At 18.9% G+C, this 25,757-nt stretch overlaps 1 protein-coding gene across 1 annotated transcript in view; it reads right to left on the bottom strand.

The window, feature by feature from the left end:
• Positions 1-3,118: 3,118 nt before the first annotated feature.
• Positions 3,119-25,757, bottom strand: part of LOC128951611 (beta-1,3-galactosyltransferase 5-like) — a 31,488-nt gene continuing 8,849 nt past the window's right edge. Inside the window, exons 3-4 of the mRNA XM_054296859.1 lie at positions 12,627-12,785; positions 3,119-3,279 (exon numbers count right to left, since the gene is read on the bottom strand). Coding sequence (XP_054152834.1) covers positions 3,119-3,279; positions 12,627-12,785 — 320 coding nt within the window. The remainder of the gene's footprint in view (positions 3,280-12,626; positions 12,786-25,757) is intronic.

Here is a 25,757-nt window from a genome sequence, read left to right on the forward strand (position 1 = left end):
TGACTCATAATAGAAAACATTAGTTTCAATAATTTTAATAATTTCTTTTGGTCAGACCATCGACCGTTGACCCACAAGTGAATTATTTCATAGAAGTGTTTTATTGTAAACAATTTATTCAGTTCCAAGCGATCATTGTGTAGTTTACTTTCAGATACCCTTTGCTTCAGTAAGATTCCCAAATGCATGAATTGATAATAGGCAACCCTCACCTCAGGTGCCGTGTATTCACTGGCAGTTACAAGAATGTCATTATTGTTGTCGCTTCTTTCTTCGGTCTCTTCACATTCCATGTCCACGTAACAACTTTTTATTTGAATGGAAGACACATCTTCGTCAGAGTCGTCATATCTGATTGTGGCCGACTGGTCGTCATCGATACCAGTTGGAGACAACGAGAGTTTATATAGTCTTCGATCAAGTTTAAGATTAGCCATCACTTCTCGTATATATATATTAAATTTAGCAAATTTTGCAACGTTCAATGATTCATTGTGTCTGTTGTTACATTCCGCGCATTTGGTTTTATGACGTACATAATCGCCGACGAAGTGAATTAATTTTTCGTCAAAACTGTTGATCGTGTTTGCCATTAAGTCCAACTTATCGCGGATAACATTTTTCTCTCCACCATTGAGAATGAATCGTAGGGCATCATCAAAATAGCGCTTGGCGATCCGTATCAATTCAATTTCGCTGTGAAGTGTGAAATCGGATGACATCTCTCGAATATGCATCAGCAGCTGTTTCTTCCGTAGTGAAGTATACAAATGTATAAAATCATAATACAGTTGATAGTCTAGAGCTCCGACTTTGCTATTCACTCCGGCCATAATAATAGGATTAAAAATTTTTCACAAAATAAAAGCTTACTATAGTGTATTAGTTGAAAGTCCAAACACAAATAACAAAAAAATGAGATGAAATTATAATAAATAGCAATTAGTATTATGTTGTTAAACTGGTTTGCAAAAAGTATCCACCTATACAATTATAATACTAGTTTTGTTTAGTTCTCTTAGCAACCCGTTGAGCCTCCTCCATTTTTATTTTAACAATAGCTATTGGCTCTGATCTCATTTTTAATTTTAACAATAGCTGGATTTTTCTCTTCTTTGTCTCTCACCCATTGATATGATAACGAACCGGTTTCATCTATTTCAGGACTTATTTTATTACTTAAATGTCTTTTATACAACTCTAAGGTGAGTTGAGAATCAATTATAGGCGAATGACCCTGTGAACTCATGTCGTATTCTTGTATCAGCTTATCTTTAACTGAATACGCCAGCGATCGAAGCGATAGCTTGTCGTTACTTCCTTTTTTACCGATGAATATTGTCTCAATATCGACGATGTTTTCTCTATCTGCATACTCAGGCAATTCTAACGTTTTTAAATCGTTTTTGACAGCTTTCCCGATAATTTGATAATTATCTAAATAGTATTTAGTTTTTACTTTAGCATCACTCCACTGTACACCGTTAATCATATCTTCTTTCTTCACACCCGAGAATTTAGTCAATGGATTAACTTCATAGGGATTATGTTTTATGAAACAGTGAAAAACAACGTTACTTTTCATTCCGTATTTCTGCAGTTGTCTGACTTTTAAGCGACTGCACACCGCGATCCACAATGGAACCATTTTATTAGTTTTCCGAAAAATTCCACATTCAATATCAATACCTAAACTTATTTCCTTCGGTGGGTCGACACCCACGTACCAATTAATTTCTCTAAAGTTTATTTTTGGTAACGTTTCGCAACGGCGTCCTCGTTTCGTGACACCCCAGCGTTTATTTGACCTCTTAGGAGGTTGTAATTTTACTGGACAAACTAGAGAACCAGTAACTGAAGGCTGTTTTACTTTATCTCTTACTATAGTACTGATAGAGGTACTTTGTATTGACGTAGTGGCTTCACTATCATCATTGCAACCGTCCGTCTTGTTGTTCACCACATCATCTTGGTTATCGCATTGTATAGCGATAGCCTTGTGGACAGGCTTTAGGGATTTATTTTCATAATATGCATAGTTTAATTTTTGTGGATCGTACGTCCCAATACTCTTCGTTTCATCTATTTTCACATAATAGCAAACCACACATGTTTCATTTTCATTATGCAACATGTATTGCCTACAATTTTCTTTCATTTCTTTGTTATAATCCAGTAAATTAGTTAAAGATTTGTACATTGTAATCTCAGTTTCACGGGCTGTTCGTATAGCGTCTCGAAGAGATTTTCCATATTTTCGACAAAAATAAATTTGTTTTAATTGTTTTATAAGTGTTTCGACGTCTGATACAAATAATTCTTCGTTGAATTTACGTTTTCTTAACTCATCCTTAACCAATATATTTTTTAATAACATTTTGTTTAATTCCTGTACCGACTTCATGTAACTGTCTCTATAGTATTGAAGCCGTCTTATATAATCGTTATTTTTCTCAATTTCATTTGTAGATAATTTGTCGAAAATTCGATGAAAAAGGGTTTTCTTATTCACTGAAAATAAACAGAAAATGCTTTAAAGCTCTATTCGATCGATAATCAATCAATGTGTTTATTTTCAGTTTCAGGACAGAGATATATAATCGGGTGCGGAACAACTCAACACACGCCGTAATCCCACTGTTTTAAGATAACAGCAATCTAATGAGTTTTAAAGTGCCCATCACACTTGAACCCAAAGCCATCCTCGGAAGACCAGAAAATCCCGGACGAGCCCCCATAAAATGTAACGTCCTGCGTCGCTACTTCGACGTAAGGGTGAATCGGCTTTAAGTCGCCAGTGTCGTAGGCACCATGTAGATCTCGCACCGACCTGTATTTGTAATATTCGCTCGCTTTCGCTCGCTTTCGCTCGCCAGCGCTATGCAGACTTTACGACTCTGCATCTTACGATTCCCCAACGCTGCACTAGGTCACCCTGCGGTGGCTACTCTACGACGCCGTAGCCTGACCGTGGCCGATCCTAACCATACCCATGAAGTACGTAACGTTAACTCGTCTACTCGGATTGTCGTCTATGAAGTTTGTCTGTCTAGGGGTTAATCGCATCGCGAAGTTATACGTTGTCTAGGGGTTGTTGTATCGCGTAGTCATAAGTTGTCTAGGGGTTCTCGACGGCCATCCGATAACCGCCTTCCGGTCGCTCCCGATGTGGCGATGGTATTACACTGTCGGCCCTTTGGCCTGATCTGATCGAGACCTCATCTCGAGCCTCAACCGTCTGGCGACGGGAAGCGAGACGATACCAATGGTCTCGACTACCTACCAAAATGAAGATCAGAGATTCCCTAGCCTCGACCGAACGACTCGGGAGGTGAGACTCTGTCTTAGTAAACAAATCTTACCCGATCTCTGTCCCACACTTACGCGACTACCGTCGCCGGCGAACGCAAGGCCCGAAGGCCTGCGCCTACAAACACTTTAACTTACTGTTGCTTTTGCTAACCGTCACCACTTTATTGATTAAATATATATAAGTATAATAAGGGTTACAATAATAGGTAATACACGTCCTCTCGTCTCGGCGTCTCGAACTTCACTTCTTCTCCAGTCACTCAAGTGACTAGGGAACAGAATGCTCGGCACATTTCCCGAGTCGGCGCTCTAATCATACCAATCATATACTACTTATTAGTGACACAACTATATAAACTACTCTCTTATTGGCTATTACTGTCTCAGCCTAGTTAATACGTACCGGTTGTCATTAAACTAGTTATTGCCTTAAAATAATGCAATCAAGGTTTCTAATGCTATAAGGCATATGTAGTATACTGTATGCTATAGTGTTATTTACTAGTTATTATAATATAGTGTCAATTAATACAATAGTAATGTATTAGTATCGTTAGTGCCGCTAATGCTGAAATATACTGCTATGTATTATAATGCTATGCTGTATACACTACTGTGTATTAAAGAGCTATGCTCAATACACCGCTATGTATTATGATGCTATACTGTATACACTACTGTGTATTACAAAGCTATGCTCAATACACTGCTATGTATTATGATGATATGCTTCGTACCTCACTATATAACTTCATATGTATATGAAGCCTAAAGTTATGAAGCTATGAAGCTTTAAGGCCTCTACTGAGGCTTAATCTCCGTCAAACGTGACAATATATATCATAGAAATATTTATTAATTTATTTTCATTAATTTCATCAAATTTTCATAATAATATTTTTATTAATTCAATTTTTATTTAATAACAATATTAATTAATTTTTAAAATTTTTGTGTTTCCATAAATTTAGTGTACATCTCTATATAATCAATTGTGAATTGGGTTCAAAAAAATATTTAATTTTTAAAGATTTAATTGATAAAAATCTAATCGATACATTGGCTATTGGTGATTTTGCTTATCAAAAATTTAAAGATATTTTTCAATGTACTTGGCCAGTTAAATATTTATATGTTATCAATTATTTTAGTCTAGTCAACCTTGATGATATACCGGATATAATTTATTTGTATAATGCACTAGATAGATTGACCTTGATAATGATATTTATAACATTAGCAGTGCTAATTATGCTTAACAAATCAATTGATTATTAGTATTATAAAAATCTAAATAATCCAATTAATAATAATAATATTAAGTTGCTAGATTATTTACTAATTTATTTGATGCCAACAATTACTAATAAAATCTATAGAAAATTAAAAATTAGTAAAAACTTCTTATACATACTATGGCTAATATTATTGATACCAATGTTGGCCACAATTAATAATGATTTATTGAAAAATATTGTTGTCAGGTATAGTATTGAAATTTTTTCAATTAATTATATAATAATTTTGTTTTTTAACAATTTTATTTTTAAAAAAATTAATATTTTACAGACAATCGACTACTATTGATACAATTGATGATATTTTAGATGAAAATAAAAATATCCAAATATATTATCCAGTTAATTACCAGTTAGCAATATCAATTTGTAAAAATATACACCATCAATTAGGCTACATAGATATTGATAGTGAATCCGAAAATTATCTAGATAAATTACATAAACTAGGTAATCGTGCCATGATATTTGAATTGATCATGATGAAAACATTGATCAACGATTTAGCTAGATTTAGTAGAAATAAATTTACTAGGAAATATTCGAAAATTATCTGGCTCAATTGGCACGATGATTTTCAAATGTTGTTACGTACAATTAAAACCCTTTTAGCAATAATTTACCTATACATATTGGTCAACCTTATATTAATAACTATGTATCACTATTTTGTCATGGACCTGGGTTCAAATTTCAACATCAAGCTTATCGAATGTATGAATTAATTAATTAATTAATTTTTTAGAAATTTTAATTATTATAGTATTATATTAATAATATTATAAATGTTATTATTTTATTGAAACAGTTTTTTTTGTTTGTTTATTAATTATTATTATTTTTTAACAAAAATTTTAGATATTATATTAATATTATAAATATTTTTTTGACAGTATTTTATTGTTTGTTTGTTAATTATTATTATTATTTTTTTAATTATAATTATTAATAATATTATAAATGTTATTATTTTATCGAAACAGTATTTTTGTTTGTTTATTAATTATTATTATTTAAAAAAAAAAATTTAGTTATTATATTAATATTATAAGTATTATTATTTATGATTGTTTGTTAATTATTTTTATTATTTTTTTATTATATATATATATAGTAATCAAAATATATTTGAAATGGGATTAATTCAACATTGGGACAAACATTTTAGCTATGTACAAGATCAATGTACTAGCTAATCTAATTAAAAACTATAAACTAGATCAATTGTTAAATAGTTATCATATGGATAATAATAATAATGATGATGATCATGGTGATTTAATTAATATGAAACTATTGAAATCATTGTTTTTGATTGTAACTTATATAATGATTAGTATAGTATTAATAATATTTGTTGGTGGTGAAATTATTTATTTTAATTTTATTAAATATATAATTGTTTTTTAAAATCATTTTTAAAAAATCATTTATATGTAAACTTGTAATAACTTTTTTTTTAAATAATAATTTTTATTACAACTAATTTATAACTTATTTTTTATAAAAAAAATCAATTTTAATAACCTTATAAATAATTATAAACAACTTGTGATAGTATTGTATTGTTAATTAGTTTAATTAAATTATAATTTTATTGATAAATAAATAATTTATTAACTTTTTTTTGTTTCAACAATTTATACTATTACTATATTGATTAGTATAATATATTAATAAAATTATTTATTTTAATTTTATTAAATATTTTAAATAATTAATTTTTATTGTTGTTATTGTAGTAGTTGTTGTTAAATTCATAAATAAAAAAAAATAAATTATAATAAATGTAAAACATTTTGAAAAAAATTTTTTTTAAATTATTAAACATTATTTTTTTACACTTATCTTATATTATAAAATAATCATTTAATTAATACATTAATAGTATTTATTATTTAAAAAAAAAATTTCAGTTGATTTAGTTGGCTGTAGTTCAGTGGTGTTTAGTCAGTGGTGTTGACTACTAGGCCTTTAATACACACCTAATCAACAACAAAGTGTATCTATGACTACATGTGTCGACACCAAAAAAAACTACTGTTATTAAAAAATTATATAACGTTAGAAAAATAATACTAAATAATAATAACTGTAAAAGTATTTTGAATATAAACTATACTTAAAATATATACAATAATATAACAGTTATACTTTATATAAGATAATATGATATATATTTTGTAATAAATTAATTTGTAAAAAATTTATTTTATTGTTTACAATTTATTTTGTGATAAAATTTTGTTTTATTTATATTTAATTATTTATTTGTTGTTGTTGTTGTTGTTGTTGAATAACATTTTTTGTTTTATTATATTTTGAAAACTAGTAAAAATTTGTAATTTAAATTTTTATTCAATATTTATAGATGCTATTAATAATATTAGTACTGTATTAGTAATAATACTGTATTTATTATTATTGAATTAACAATAAAATAAAATAAAAAGCAATTTTCATAACTAGTTTTCAAGTTGTTTATAATTAATTTATAAGGTTATTAAAATTGATTTTTTTGTTTTTGAAAAATAATAATTTAGTTGTTAATAAAAATGATTATACTATTGAATAAATTTAATGTTTTATTTTTAAAAAAAAAGTTATTACAAGATTATATAAATGATTTAAAAAAAAAAAACAATTATTTAACAATAAAATTAAAATAAATAATTTCACCAACAAATATTATTAACAATATACTAGTCATTATATAAGTTATAATTAAAAACAATGATTTCAATAGTTTCATATTAATTAAATCATCATTAGCATCATAATTATCCACAATGTTATATTTATAGCTATTTAAAAATTGTACTAGATTAGAATTTTTTATCGAATTAGCTAGCACATAATCTTTTATATAATCTAAATGTTTGTCCCAATGATGAATTAATCCCGATTCAAATATAACTTTATTACTATAAATATATTTTTTTTAAAAATATTAATTAATAAAAACAAAAAATATTTGTTAAATATATGTATAGATTTATAATATTAATAATTAAATTACTAATTAATTAAATTACTAATTAATTAAATTACTAATTAATTAAATTACTAATTAATTAGATTACTAATAAATTAAATTACTAATTAATTAAATTACTAAATAATTAAATTACTAATTAAATTAAATTACTAATTAATTAAATTACTAATTAATTAAATTACTAATTGATTAAATTACTAATTAATTAAATTGCTAATTAATTAAATTACTAATTAATTAAATTGCTAATTAATTAAATTGCTAATTAATTAAATTACTAATTAAATTAAATTAATAATTGATTTAATTAATTCATACATTTGATGTGCTTGATCTGGAAATTTGAACCCGGGTCCATGACAAAATAGTGATACATAATTATTAACATAGGGTTGACCAATATGTATTGGGAAATTAGTAACGGTTTTAATTGTACGTATCCACAATTGTTGATCATCATGCCAATTAAGTAGGACAATTTTCGAATATTTAGCTAAAAATTTGCTAGTACTCAAATGGACTAGATCATCTAAAATTTTATATATCATAGCTATATCTAAATCGTCGGCAACATTACCTAGCTTAGTTAATTTATCAACAAATATTTCACTAGCACTATCTAGTTCAAAATCAATATTTTCGCGTATATGTCCTAAAATTGAAATAACTAAATAGTAATTATTTGGATAATATATTTTAATATTATTATTTTCATCTAATATATAATCAAGTGTATCAATAGTAGTTGATTGTCTGTAAAATATTAATTTTTTTTAAATAAAATAGTTAAAAAACAAAAATTATTATATAATTAATTGAAAAAAAAATTCTAATACTATACCTGACAACAATATTTTTCAATAAATCATTATTAATTGTGGCCAACAATGGTATCAATAATATTAGCCATAGTATGTATAAATAATTTTTGCTAATATTTATTTTTCTAAATATTCTATTAGTAATTGTTGGCATCAAATAAATTAGTAAATAATCTAGCAACTTAATATTATTATTGTTATTATTCATTGGATTATTTAGATTTTTATTGTTATTATTAAAATAATAATAATAATAATAGTCAATTAATTTGTTTAACATAATTAGCATAGCTAATGTTAATAATATCATTGTCCAGGTCAATCTATCTAGTGCATTATACAAATAAATTATATCCGGTATATCATCAAGGTTGACTAGACTAAAATAATTTATATAATATAAATATTTAACTGGCCTAGTACAGTTAAGCATGCCCATAAAAGGCAAATAAGCAAAATCGTTCATAGCTATTGTGTCGAATAGATTTCTATCGATATAATTTTGAAAATATCTATATGTATTGTAACTTAATTCACAATTAATCACATAAAGATGAATACTAAATTAAAAATTAAAAAAATAAAAAAAAATAATTAATTAATATTGTTATTAAAAAAAATTGACATATATGATAAAAAATTTATTAATTAAAAAATTACTATGAATTAATAAATATTTTTTAATAAATAATTAATTAATAATTTTTCTTATTCTTCTAATTACACTAAATTTACATATAAAAAAATATAAATATTGTTATTAATTAGATTATTGATAAAATAAAGTTAAATTATATATGATAGAAAAAATATTAATTAATTAATTAATTAATTAAGCTTATGCACACTAAATTTTTCAGGGCAAACAAAAAAAATAAATAATAATTATTAATAATAATAATATTAACAACTTAAATTAATGAAATTAGAAATTAGAAAAAAAATCTAATATAAATTGTTTTAATTAATTAATTAATTAATTAATTAATTTTCCTATTTCTATAATTACATTAAGTTTTCATATAAAAAATAAAATAAATAAATAAATATTATTAAAAAAAATAATAACTTAATAAGTAAAGAAGTTAAAAAAATAAAATATTCTATGATATAAATTGTTTAATTAATTAACTAATTTTTCTATTTTTTAATTAGACTAAATTTACATACAAAAAAATTTCAAAAAATAAATAAATAAATATTGTTATAAAAATAAGTTAAATTATAAATGATAGAAAAAATATCAATTAATTAATTAATTTATCTATATATATATATACTTATAATTTAATTGTCTAGCTAGTACATCTAATATTTTTAAGCTAGATGATCCTGAATAAAATATCCTAGACATAGTGTTGTTGTCATCATCAACTTTATAGAGACTCTCCTAGGTTAAACAAAAATATTATTTAACATATTAATAACTATATCTATAATATTTTTTAGTAATTGAATACAGAAAAAAAGTTATTATTATTATATTGTAATATTATCTTAATATATATAACTCTATATATTTATATCTAGAATAATATAAATAATATTATTAAAAAATACTTATACTATTTATTTTATTTTAATTTATTTAATTTATAATACAAATAATTATAATTATAATATAATATATATACCTCATTAATATTTATTCCAGCATAAAATGTGTTAGCTGATTTATTTAATTCGTACAATTTATTCATTATTATTAAACTATTATTTTCATTATAAGTATTATAATCATTGCATTCAATAACTGTTAGATTAATATTTTCGACAAATTTTCTTGTAAATAAATTACTAAAATAATTATTTTTTACTAGATATTCATATATATTACCAAGCTCAAAAATATTATCATCATCCATTTTATATAAATATATTTATATTTTTATAAACTAGTATTTTTAATATAAATAATTTAATTTTGACTTATCTTTAATACAATAGATTTGTTTTTTGAATAAAATATATTATTATATGAATATTTTGTATATATATATATAATAATAAAAATCACAATTTATTTTAGCTAAATTAATAAATAAGTTCAATTAGCATATTAGTATATTATTATTATATGAATATACTAATTAATTAATTTATTTAATGTAAGTAAATGGAAATTTTTTTATGAAAACAAAAATTAATTATTAAGATAAATCTAATTAGTTAACAAATAAAAATTAGTTTAACAGCTTTTGTTAATTTTATTAATTGTATTATTAAAAAAAATTACTTTTTGCTTAATTAACAAAAAAAACAATAAATATTTAATATATTATTTTATTTTTGGATATCAATTAAATAGATTTATTGTTCACTTATTGTTACTTCACTATTATTATGATAATAATTTAAAAAATAATACTAGATATATAAGTGTATTTTAATAAACAAAATAGTTTATTGAAAAAAATAATTAGTTTAATAATTATATTATATATATATATATATACAATAATATAACAGTAATACTGCATATAATATAATAACAATTAGTAAATTAATTTGCATAAAAGCATTTTATTTTATTGTTGAATAACATTTTTTGTTTATTATATTTTGAAAACTATAGTAAAAATTTAATAATTTAAATTTATTCAATATTTAGTTATTTAGTAATAATTTATTATTATTATTGAATTAACAATTAAAAAATAATTTGCATAACTATTTATATACATACATTATATATACATACAGTATATATACATACAGTATATATACATACAGTATATATACATACAGTATATATACATACAGTATATATACATACAGTATATATACATACAGTATATATACATACAGTATATATACATACAGTATATATACATACAGTATATATACATACAGTATATATACATACAGTATATATACATACAGTATATATACAAACAGTATATATACATACAGTATATATACATACAGTATATATACATACAGTATATATACATATAACTATATACAATGAAACAGTGAGAGTATTATGGTTTAGACAACTGTATAATTATTAAATTATTTATTATATTTGATAATCAAAATAAATGTTTTAATATATTTATAATTAATTTTATGTTCTGAAAACAAATTTAATAAATAATTATTTTGAATTTAATAAAAAAAAAATTTCAATTATATCTAGTTATTACAATAAACAAATATAAATATTATTATATTTTTAATATAAATAAATAAATAAATAAATATTTTTATATATTAAAAACTATTAAAATAATTATAAAATATAATTATATAATTTATTTATATTAATAGAAATTATTTATTATTTTAGAAAATATTTTTAATAATAACAATATCAATAAATAATTTTATATTCAAATAATAAAAATTTATTAATAATTTAAAAGTTGTATAACTAAAGGTTAAAAGCTAATTAATATTATCTTGTTAATAAATTTGTATTAGATAAATTTTTGTTTATACTAATCAAGTATTATTTTTTATAAGTAAATTATTCGTAATAATTAAATAAAATAAAAAAATTTAATTATTTGTAATAATCAATACTAATACATTATATATTATTTTAATAATTATACATTTTATAAAAATTTCCATAACTAAAATCAAAATAGCAATTAACTCTAAATAAGTTAACAAATAAAATAATGATTTAAGTATTTGCATATTAATTAAATCATTTTGATTATTATCGACTAAATTATAATTTAAAAATATACTTGGTAAATTAGTTTGTTGAATTAAATTTCCAAATATATAATCATACATATTTTTAAATTGTTTCTTCCATTTATATGATATTTGCATTTCAATTAAATTGTTTACTCTATATTTTAGTGGGGAAAAAAATAAAATATAATTAATTAATTAGTAATGTATAAAATAAATATTTTTTTTATTAAAGTAATATATTTTTTTTTTTAAAAAAATATATTTTTAATTAATTAGTTTTTTTTATTGTAATTAATTAAAATTTTATCATAAACTATTTGATTAATAATAATAATTATGATAAAATATTTAGATAATTATACTCTAATAATAATAATAATAATATCAATTATTTATATTAATAATAAAATTAATTAATTAATTAAAAAAAATAATCAACTTACAATAGATTTACTTTAGTTGGAAACTTAAATTTCGGTCCATGACAAAAATATGTATCATAATAGGATAGATAAGGTTGGCCAATATGTATGGGTAAATTACCGAGTACATGTAAATTATGTGCCCACATTTCTACCAGTCCTGGATAATCAAACCAAACCGATTTACGTTGTTTTCGGATAAAATCTTTCGGACCTAATTCAAGTAAATCACTATAGTATTCGTCAATTACAGTCGACTCTAGCAATCTGGCACGCCTACCTAGTGTTGACAACAACAACATAAAATCATAAATTTATAAAAATAATAGACTAAAAAAAATTTCTAGAAAGTTTCTAAAGAAAAGAAAAATTTTATATAAAAGAAAAAATAATAGAAAAATTTCTAGAAAGTTTCTTTGAAAAAAATTATCTATGGGATTACAATGGTTAATTTTGTTTTTCTCGATATATAAATAATAATAACAGTATAAATAATAATTAAATATTAATATTGATATTTTAAATTATTAATTAATAAGTAACAATTATAATCAATTTAATTACATTAAATTCTTATATACAGAATATATATATACATAATATATATATATACAGAATATATATATACATAATATATATATATACAGAATATATATATATAATATATATATATATATATATATATATATATATATATATATATACAGAATATATATATAATAAAATGAGTATTAAAATTTTCTAAAACTGATTATTAAGATATTAAATAATTTTAAATTATTTTACATATATATGTATCGCATTTTGTATAGTAGTGTAATGTAATAATGTAATATATTAGATAGTATATTATTTGTCTCATTATTTATTATATATATATATTTATATTATTACAATAGCTATAGATATGGGGATAGCCATAGTTTAACTAGAATGTTAAATTTCTATAGAAATTTTCTAGAAACTTTATCTATTTGCTTATCTACCCAATTGATTATATTTATCAACTAATTCATTGATTTCCGGTTTATTAGTTTGTTTAGACATATAAGTTAAATCATTTTTCTGGTGTCTAATAGTAGGCATTAAATTAATATCAATTGAATCATCCGATAATAAATCGTCAATTGTGTCCAAATAAGTTGTTTGTCTAAATTAATAATAATAATAATTAATATAAAAATAATAATTTTTTTTGTGTAAATAAAATTCTATTTTTAAAATAAATAATTAATTCAATAAATAAAACAATAACAACAATTAAATTTAGAAAATTTAATATAATATATATTTTTTTTAAATAAATAATTAATTTTGTTATTTAGTAAATAAAATTCTATTTTTCAAAAATAATTAAATTAATTTAAAAAAATTTATTTTAAAAATATATATTTAAACAAACCTGATAACTAAACTTCTAAATAAATCGTTAGTAATTATCAAAATCAATGGTATTAATACTAAAAGCCATAAAATAAATTGAAAATTTCTAGTTGACAACAATGATCTTGATATAAAAATTTTATTTGTTATCAATGGCATTAAATAAACTAACAAATGATCTAATAGTATATTTATGATAATTTGATTACAATTTTGATGATGATGATTATTATTATTATTATTATTATTAATATGAAAACTAAAATAATTTACTAAAATTAGACTGGTCATCGACAATGTTAATAGTAGCCAAACATATTTATCCAATGAATTATATAAATAGATAATATCTGGTAAACTATCATGGTTAATTATGCTAAACATTTGTATATAATAATGAAATTTTGATGGCCTTGAACAATTCAATTTTAAAGTCAAATGATCCTCATAGTTATAACCAAAATAGCCATAGATATCAATTAGATTCAATTGTATGTATTGAATAAAATTATCAAATGATTGTACACATTTGATAACATATATATGTACACTAGATTTATTAATTAAAAAGATATAATAACATTAAAAATAAAATAAATAAATTAGTTAATATTATTTTTTATTAATAATAAACAAAAATTTATATATTATTTAAATTTAGTTTATTTTTTCATTGAAATAAAAACTAATATATAAATATTGGTTATAATTATTATTATTTTTAAAAATAAAATCTAATAATTTTTTTTGTCATGTAAGTATTTTTTTGTTGCTAAAACAATAAATAATTTTTTTTTAATTACCTATAATTAAGTTGTCTAGCTAATTCAACTAATACGCTGATACCAATTGATGATAAATAAATAATTTTAGGCGACGAGTCGTCAATTTCAAAAAATAAATCCTTAAATACAAAATATATATAAAAATTTAAAACAAAATAATTGTAATAATAATAATAATAATAATTAATTTATTTATTTATTTTATTTAAAAAATTCAATTCAATTATATTTACCATATAGGGAGTTATAGCTGCATAAAATGTATTCAATGATTTATTTAGTGATGTTAATTCAGCAACAATATTATTATTAGTAGTAGCATTATTTCTACTATTATTATTAGTAGTAGTTATTGTTAAACAATCAATAAAAGTAAAATTAATATTTTCCACAAATTTTTTCCAAATAAAATTATTATCAGTTGGCAAATAGTCAATAATATTGCCTAACTCTAGTATATTTTTAAAACTCATGTTCATTTAATTAATTATTTTCTCAATAATTTCCTAATTATTTTTTAAAAAAAAGTTAACACAATAATTAATGATTTTTTTTTTGTAGTAAAATTCTTATTACTAAAAAAATAATCAACAAAATTAATGGTATATATAATAGTTTATTTTAATATAAATTTTATATTATAAATATATATATTTATAATTTAACTTATCTTAAATACAAGATATATGTTATATTGTTTTTATTTTGAATATATAAAAATATTATTATTTGACTATTTTGCATAAAAATTATATATATATATATATATATATATATATACAACAAAAAAAAACAAATTTTATTTTTAACTAAATTAAATAATTAAATAAATTCAATTTTTTTTGATTGAGTAATAAATTTATGCTTAATTGTTATTTCTAGTAAACAATTTTATTACATTATTATTATTATAATAATGTTTTATTTTATTTTATTTTTTGATTATCTGAATATATAAATTAAGTAATTAATATACGAATGTAAAATTGTAAGTAAATTGAAATTTTATTATATGAAAAAAAATATTTATTAAAATAAATTTAATTAGTTGACAAAATTAGTTGATTGAATACGTTTTATTAAGTTTATTAATTGTATTATAAAAAAATTACTATTTGCTTAATTAATATAAAAAAATACTTAATATATATATCAATTAAATAGATTTATTGCTACAATATATTATACTTTATTATTATTATTATTATTATTATAAAAACAAATTAAAAATAATACTAATTATATCAGTATTGCAATCAAACTATGATAAATAATTTATTAATAAAAATAATTAGTTTATTAAATATAATATATTTAACAGATATATACAGTTATAATATAATATCATAGATATTTTGTTTATAAAATAATTTGGAAAAAAGCTTTTTATTTTTGTTTACAATTTATTTTGTGATACTAACAAAATAAAATTTACATATATTTAATTATTTATTTTTGTTGTTGTTGTTGTTGTTGAATAACATATTTTTTTTAAAGACTAGTAAAAATTTGTAATTTAAATTTATAGATTAAATAAATATTAAGATGCTATTAGTATTAGTAATAATAATTATTATTATTGAATTAACAATAAAATAAAATAAAAAACAATATATTATTATTATTTAGAATATTTAAATATACTTATATATATTATTAATATCTAATTATTTAATTAATAATATAATAGTATTTATTTATTTATGTCAGTAGTCAATGGTGTAGTTTTATATTTATTTTAAAAATCAATTATATAATAATAAAATTAAAATAAATAATTTCACCAACAAATATTATTAACAATATACTAATCATTATATAAGTTGTAATCAAAAACAATGATTTCAATAGTTTCATATTAATTAAATCATCATTATTATTATTATTATTATTATTATCCATATGATTATATTGATAACTATTTAACAATTGTACTAGATTAGAATTTTTTATCGAATTAGCTAGTACATAATTTTTTATATAATCTAAATGATTGTTCCAATGTTGAATTAATCCCGATTCAAATATAACTTTATTACTATAAACAGGTATATATATAAAAAATAATAATTAAAAAAAACAAAAATATTGTTTATATTTAACTATAGATTTATTAAATCAATTAAAATTAATTAAATCATTTAAAATCATTTAAAATCAATTAAATCAATTAAAATTAATTAAATTAAATATATATATAAAAAATAATAAACAATCAAAAATATTGTTAAATTAAAAATTACTAACATTTATTATATAATTAATTAAATAAATTAATAATTAATTCATACATACATTTGATGTGCTTGATCTGGAAATTTGAACCCGGGTCCATGACAAAATAATGATACATAATTATTAACATAGGGTTGACCAATGTGTACCGGCAAATTAACCATGGTATTAATTGTACGTATCCACAATTGTTGATCATCATGATAATTAAGCCAGACAATTTTCGAATATTTAGCTAAAAATTTACTAGTACTCAAATGGACTAGATCATCTAAAATTTTATCTATTATATCAGTATCTATTAGATCTGCATAATTACCAAGCTTAGTTAATTTTTCAACATATATTTCCGTATCAATATCAAGGTCATAGTCTATATTTTCGCTTATATGTTGTAAAATTACAATAACTAAATTGTAATTATTTGGATAATATATTTTAATATTATTATTTTCATCTAATATATAATCAAGTGTATCAATTGGAGTTGATTGTCTATAAAGTAAATTTAAAAAAAATAAAATTGTTAAAACAAAATTATTTAATAAAAAAAAACAAATATTCAAATTTATAATACTATACCTGACAACAATATTTTTCAATAAATCATTATTAATTGTGGCCAACATTGGTATCAATAATAATAGCCATAGTATATATAAATAATTTTTACTAATATTTAATTTTATAAATATTCTATTAGCAAGTGTTGGCATCAAATAAATTAATAAATAATCTAGCAACTTAATATTATTAGTATTAGTATTTTTAATCGGATTATTTAGATTTTTATTATTTTTATAATAATAATCAATTGATTTGTTATAGATAATTAGCATGGCTAATGTTAGAAATATCATTGTCCAGGTTAATGTATCTAGTGCATTATACAAATAAATTATATCCGGTATATCATCAAGGTTGACTAGACTAAAATAATTGATAACATATGAATAGCTAACTGGCCAAGTACAGTTAAACATATCAATAAATCGTAAATAGGAAAAATCACCAATAGCAATTGTATCGAATAGATTTCTATCGATATAATCGTAAAAATCTTTATATGTATTGTAACCCAATTCACAATTAATGATATAGAGATGTACACTAAAAAATTTTTTTTAGGTTACCCCACAAAAAAAATATATAATTATTATTAATAATTAATATTGAAATTATAAATTTGAAAAATATTTATAATATAAATTGTTTTAAATAATTAATTAATTACTTAATTTTCCTATTTCTATGATTATACTAATTTTTTTTAAATAAATAATATTAATAAAATTAACAACTTATATTATCATGAAATTTTCTATAATTTAAATTGTTTAATTAATTAATAAATTAATAATTTTTCTATTTCTATAGTTAAACTAAATTGTAAATGTAAAATGTAAAAAATTAAAAAATTATTATTGTAATTAATTGATTATGTATAACAAAAAATTTCAATTATATATGATAGATAAAATATTAATTAATTATATATACTTATAATTTATTTTTCTAGCTAGTTCATGTAATAATTTTAAGCTAGATGATCCTGAATAAAATATCATTGGCATAGTGTTGTTGTCAGTGTCATCATCAACTTTATAAAGACTCGGCTAGATTAAATAAAAATATTTAATTTTAAAAAATATAATTTATTAATAACTATAACTATAATATTTTAGTAATTAAATTCAATAAAGTTATTATTATATTATATTATAATATTATCAATATATACTCTATGTATTTTTATATATAGCCTAAAAATATTATTATTAAAAATATTTAAAATATTTATTTAATTTATAAATTTATTAATTATAATAATATATATACCTCATTAAAATTTATTGCCGCATAAAATGTGTTAGCTGATTTATTTAATTCATACAATTTATTCAATATTATTAAACTATTATTTTCATTAAAAGTATTATAATCATTGCATTCAATAACTGTTAGATTAATATTTTCAACAAATTTTCTTATAAATAAATTATTATAATAATTATTATTTGCTAGATATTCATATATATTACCAAGCTGAAAAATATTATCATCATCCATTTTATAAATACTGTATATCTATTTAAATATTTTATAAAATATTATAAAATACTATTTTTTTATATTACTTTAATATGAATATTATATAATATTAAATAATTTTGACTTAGATATGTTATATAGTTTTTTGAATAAAATATATTAAATTTATTATGTGAATACTTTGTATCTAAATAATTTATATATATATATATATAATTAAAAAAAACAAAAATTTATTTTAGCTAAATTACTAAATAAATTAAATTAGCATATTAGTTATTATTACTTTTTTAAATAAAAAAATATTAAACAAAAAAATTTAATTAGTTAACACAAAAATTAGTTTAAACAGCTTTTGTTAATTTTATTAATTGTATTATTAAAAAAAATTTCTTTTTGCTTAATTAAATTTATAAAAAAATACTTATTATATTAATTTTTATATATCAATTAAATATAGATTTATTACACAATATACTTTATTATCTTTATTACAGCAAATTAAAAATAATACTGGTTATATCATTATGTTAATAAACAAAACAATTTATTAAAAAAAATTAATAATTAATTTATTATATTTATATATTTTATAACAGTTATATACAATATAATATATTTATAATATAACATAAATATTTTGTAATAAATTAATTTGCAGTTTTTTTTGTTTACAATTTACTTTATGAATAATGTTTTTTATTAATTAAAAACAAGTAATTACAAGTTTATATAAATGAGTTTTTTTTATTTTTACAAAAAAAACAATTATTTAATACTAAAATTAAAATAAATAATTTCACCACCAACAAATATTATTAACAATATACCAATCATTATATAAGTTATAATCAAAAACAATGATTTCAATAGTTTCATATTAATTAAATCATCATCATCATTATTATTATTATTATCCATATGATTATATTGATATCTATTTAACAATTGTACTAGATTAGAATTTTTTATCGAATTAGCTAGTACATAATTTTTTATATAATCTAAATGATTGTTCCAATGTTGAATTAATCCCGATTCAAATATATCTTTATTACTATAAACAGGTATATAAAAAAATAATAATAATTACCAAAAAAAACAAAATACTGTTAAATATAAGTATAAATTTATAATTAATTAAAATCAATTAAAATCAATTAAAATCAATTAAAATCAATTAAAATCAATTAAAATCAATTAAAATCAATTAAAATCAATTAAAATCAATTAAAATCAATTAAAATCAATTAAAATTGATAAAAATTAAATATATGTATATGAAACAAAAATACTTAACAAAAAATAACAAAAAAAATAACAAAAAAACTTTTTAATTAAATTGTAAACATTTTTAATATAAATAATTAATTAAAATCAATTAAAATTGATAAAAATTGATAAAAATTAAATATATATAAAACAAAAATAATTAACAAAAAAATATTTAATTAAACTATTAACATTTATAATATTATAATATTAAAATATAATTAAAATTTAATTCAATACATTTGATGTGCTTGATCTGGAAATTTGAACCTGGGTCCATGACAAAATAGTGATACATAATGATTACCATATGGTTGACCAATGTGTACTGGTAAATTAACCATGGTACTAATTGTACGTATCCATAATTGTTGATCATCATGATGATTAAGCCAAACTAGTTTCGAATATTTAGCTAAAAATTTACTAGTACTTAAATGGACTAGATCATCTAATATATTATTTATTATATCCATATCAATTGGATCGGCAACATTACCTAGCTTAGTTAATTTTTCAACATATAATTCACTAGCACTATCAAGGTCAAATTCAATTTTTTCGCGTATATGTTGTAAAATTAAAATAACTAAATTGTAATTATCTGGATAATATATTCTAACATCCTTATTATTTGTTTCATCTAATATATCTTCAAGTGTATCTAATCTAGTTGTTGATTGTCTGTAAAATATTTATTTATTTTTTAAAAATTTATATAATTTAAAAAGAAAATTATTTTATAAAAATAAAACAATTTTTTTTTGTTTGTTTAAATTTCGTATACTATACCTGACAACAATATTTTTTAATAAATCATTATTAATTGTGGCCAACATTGGTATCAATAATATTAGCCATAGTATGTATAAATAATTTTTACTAATATTTAATTTTATAAATATTCTATTAGTAATTGTTGGCATCAAATAAATTAGTAAATAATCAAGGAACTTAATATTATAAATTAAATTGCTATTAATCTGATTATTTTGATTTTTATTATTATTGTTATAATAATAATAGTCAATTGATTTGTTAATTATAATTAGTATAGCTAATGTTAGAAATATCATTGTCCATGTTAATTGATCTAGGGCATTGTACAAATAAACTATATCTGGTATATCATCCAGATTGATTAGACTAAAATAATTGATAACATATAAATATCTAACTGGCCAAGTACAGTTAAACATATCAATAAATCGTAAATAGGAAAAATCATCAATGGCAATTGTATCGAATAGATTTCTATTGATATAATCTTGAAAATCTATATATGTATTGAAACCCAATTCACATTTGATTATATAGAGATGTAAACTAAATTTACGGAAATTTTCAAAAATTAAAAAAATTTTGTTACTAATAAAATTGATAACTTATGAAAATTACTGAAATTAATAACATAAATATATATATTATATTACATTAATTGTTAATTAATTAATTATTATAAAAATAAATTTACTTATAATTTAATCGTCTAGCTAGTTCATTTAATATTTTAAAACTAGATGATCCTGAATAAAATATCATTGGCATAGTGTTGTTGTTGTTGTTGTTGTTGTTGTTGTCATCATCAATAGTATCAACTTTATAAAGACTCCGCTAGGTTAAATAAAATATTTTATTTTGTAAAAAAATATATATATTATTTTATAATAATTTATTAGTTAAACTTAAAATAACTATAATATTTTAATAATCAAATACTATAAAGTTATTATTATTATTATATACTTTTAATATTTAAAATTATAATATTAAAAAAATATGATTATAATAGTTATTTAATTAACAATAAATTATTTAATTTATAAATTTAATATACTATTAGTTATAATAATAATATATATATATACCTCATTAAAATTTATTGCCGCATAAAATGTATTAGCTGATTTATTTAATTCATACAATTTATTCAATATTATTAAACTATTATTTTCATTAAAAGTATTATAATCATTGCATTCAATAACTGTTAGATTAATATTTTCGACAAATTTTTTTGCAAATAAATTATTATAATAATTATTTTCTGCTAGATATTCATATATATTACCAAGCTGAAAAATGTTTTCATCATCCATTATATTGAAATATATTTATATTTTATAAAATAGTATTTTTTATATTACTTTAATATATATATAATATATTTAATTTTGATTATCTTAAATACAAAAGATATGTTATATATATTTTTTTGAATAAAACATATTATTATTTGAATAATTTGTATATAAATAATTTATATATATATGTACAATTAAAAAAAACGACAATTTATTTTAGCTAAATTAATAAATAAATTAAATTAGCATATTAGTTATTATTACTTTTTTTTAATAAAAAAATATTAAATAAAAAAATTTAATTAGTTAACAAAAAATTAGTTTAACAACTTTTGTTAATTATATTAATTGTATTATTAAAAAAAATACTTAATATATTAATTTTTATATATCAATTAAATATAAATATATTACTCAATATACTTTATTATTATGACATCAAATTAAAAATAATACTTGGTATATCAGTATGTTAATAAACAAAAAAAAAAAATTAGTTTATTAAATATATATTATATATATATACAACAATATTAAAGATATACTGTATATAATATAAAATAATATTAGATATATTTTGTAATAAATTAATTTGAAAGAAAACATTTTGTAATACCATAAAAATAATTTACATATATTTAATTATTTATTTTTTTTTGTTGTTGAATAACATTTTTGTTAATTATATTTTAAATACTAGTAAAAATTTGTAATTAAAATTTATTAATATATTTATAGATTGTATTAATACTATTTATTATTATTGAATTAATTAAAAAGCAATTTTCAAACAATTTCAAAACATATATAAACTTTATATATATATAACTAGATATATGTGTTAATATTTAGAATATTTATTATTTATTTACATATTTAAATATACTTATCATATTATTTTTAATAATAACAATATCAATAAATAATTTACTGTATTATTTCTAATTATTTAATTTTAATTTATGAATTTTAAATTTCATTATTAGTTTATTTACAGTAATATTATCAACAATATTATCATATTATTAATAAGCATATATAACTATTATTATATACTATATTAAACAATATTAATACCTTAAAAATATTAAATGTTTTGTATAATTGATTTATTATTATTATAAATAATTAATAATATTTCAAACAATAAATAAATAAATAAATAAAAATATTTTAAAATATTATTTAAATTTAATAATTAAATTTTATTTAATATTATTGATTTAATAACATTTTAATATTTATGTCAATTTGATAAAAAAAAAATCAATAATTTTAATTATTTTGTATTTTATATTTTAGATATTCGTTTAATAAAATCTATAAAATAGACATTTAATTAAATAATGTACTAACAATAACATTATATATATATATAAATTTATATAAATTTATGTGTTTTATTATACACACAAAACAATTAACATAATTTTAATAATAATACTTAATTAATATTCACAAAAAAATCTATAGTAATTATTATAATTATAATATAATTAACATTCAAATTAATTTTCATTAGAAAATAAAATCTATATAATTAATACATCTATGATAAATAACTTTTATTATAAAATAAAATTTTTGTTTATAAAAAAAAATATTTCTACTATTTAATAGTTTTTTTTTGTCAAAAAATATTTTCTAATAATATGGCAAAAATAAATCATTTAACTATTGATTATCAATATAATGTTATACCATATTATTATTATTAATATAATAATTTAAATCAACTAGGATGTCCAAATCAATGTAATCAAACTGTAAATGTTAGATTATCATTGCAATCGGTATATATTTAATTTTAAAATTTTGCATATAATGATTTTTTTTTAATTATTTTCAATAAAATTATTTTTAATTAATATAATACAATATTTTTTTTAAATAAATATTTTATTAGCAAATAATTTATGGATATAAATTATCAATGATCCAGTATATACTATGTAATCTATGTTTAACATTAGTATCAAACTATATTAATCAGGTAATTGATAAAAATATTATTATTTTTTAAAAAATTATTATTTAATTAATTAGTAGTAAAATTTAATATTAATTTATTTAATATAATTAAATATTTTTATTGTTGTTGTTTTAATTAGACAAATGTTATTTATTTGCAAATATTGGTACCAAATAGTCATATTATTTTAAATAATTACAATTTAATAACCATTTATATTGTCTATATTATTGAAATTGTTAGTGGCAATTATTTTCAACATGATCATTCATGGTTTAAATTTAAAAATCTATTTGATTTTAATGTAAGTTTGATTTTTTAAATTTTAATTTAATTATTATTAATATATTTTTTTTTAATTATCATAATCATAAATTTATTAATATTTTTTTTAAGACATGGATACTAATATTAATTTCTATGATAATAATTTATTTACTAATGTATTTTACATTAAATAATAATAATAATAATACTTACCTAGTTGTTAAATGGGACCAAATTTTTATAAATACAATTAAATTGCTAACTAATCAAGGCAATTTATATTTGATAAAATTTAGACAAAAATCAACAATAAAATCATCTAGATACATTATGTTTAGATATTATATTTATAAATTTTTATTTATACAATTAATTCTGGTAACATTTATATTAACAAGTTCATTATCATCGTTGATGTTAAATAATTATTTTCATATACAGTTAAGGCCATTAATTGAAACACTAGATGATATTTTAAATGATAAATCAATAACAATACTAACTAAACAGGAAAATTTGAAATTATTATTTAAATCAAATCTAATCGATAATCAAACATATAGACAATTATTAGCTAGATCAGTTTTTAAATTCAATAATAATAATAATAATAATCAATTAACAACTTCAGCAATATCATTGCTTAAAAAATTGAAAACAATTATCATGATGGATACAGTATCAGTTAAACAATTTCATAATGAACATGGTCAATTTGATAAAGCTTATTATACAATATCAGATAGAAAATATTTATTAACCCTGGGCGTATTAATTATACATAAACAATTTTCATATAGCAAACAAATTGAACAAGCGTAAATATTAATTAATTAATCTAAAAAAAAAAATATTTTCAATAAAATATATACAGTAAATATTTTTATTAATTAATTTTTTTTTCAAAATAAATATCTATAGCTATAAACATATTTTAGAAAATGGCCTAGATATACACGATCAGCTAGTTGAAATTTTAATTCAAAATAAGCATAGCTATTTCAATGATCGTATACTACATTTAAATAATAATAATAATAATAATATTGACCATGGTAATAAAAATACTAATACTAATAATTTGTATTATTTTAACAATCATGGTATCAGGGCAATTGATCTTGGTGATTTCTATAAAAATAATTATTATTTATTATGGTTTGGATCATTGATATCGATAAGTAGTTTTACTATTGAATTAT

This window comes from Oppia nitens, unplaced genomic scaffold (assembly GCF_028296485.1).
Source record: "Oppia nitens isolate AA-2021 unplaced genomic scaffold, nextdenovo-longstitch-racon4-pilon3 scaffold1_pilon_pilon_pilon, whole genome shotgun sequence".
In the NCBI taxonomy this organism is placed as follows: domain Eukaryota; kingdom Metazoa; phylum Arthropoda; class Arachnida; order Sarcoptiformes; family Oppiidae; genus Oppia; species Oppia nitens.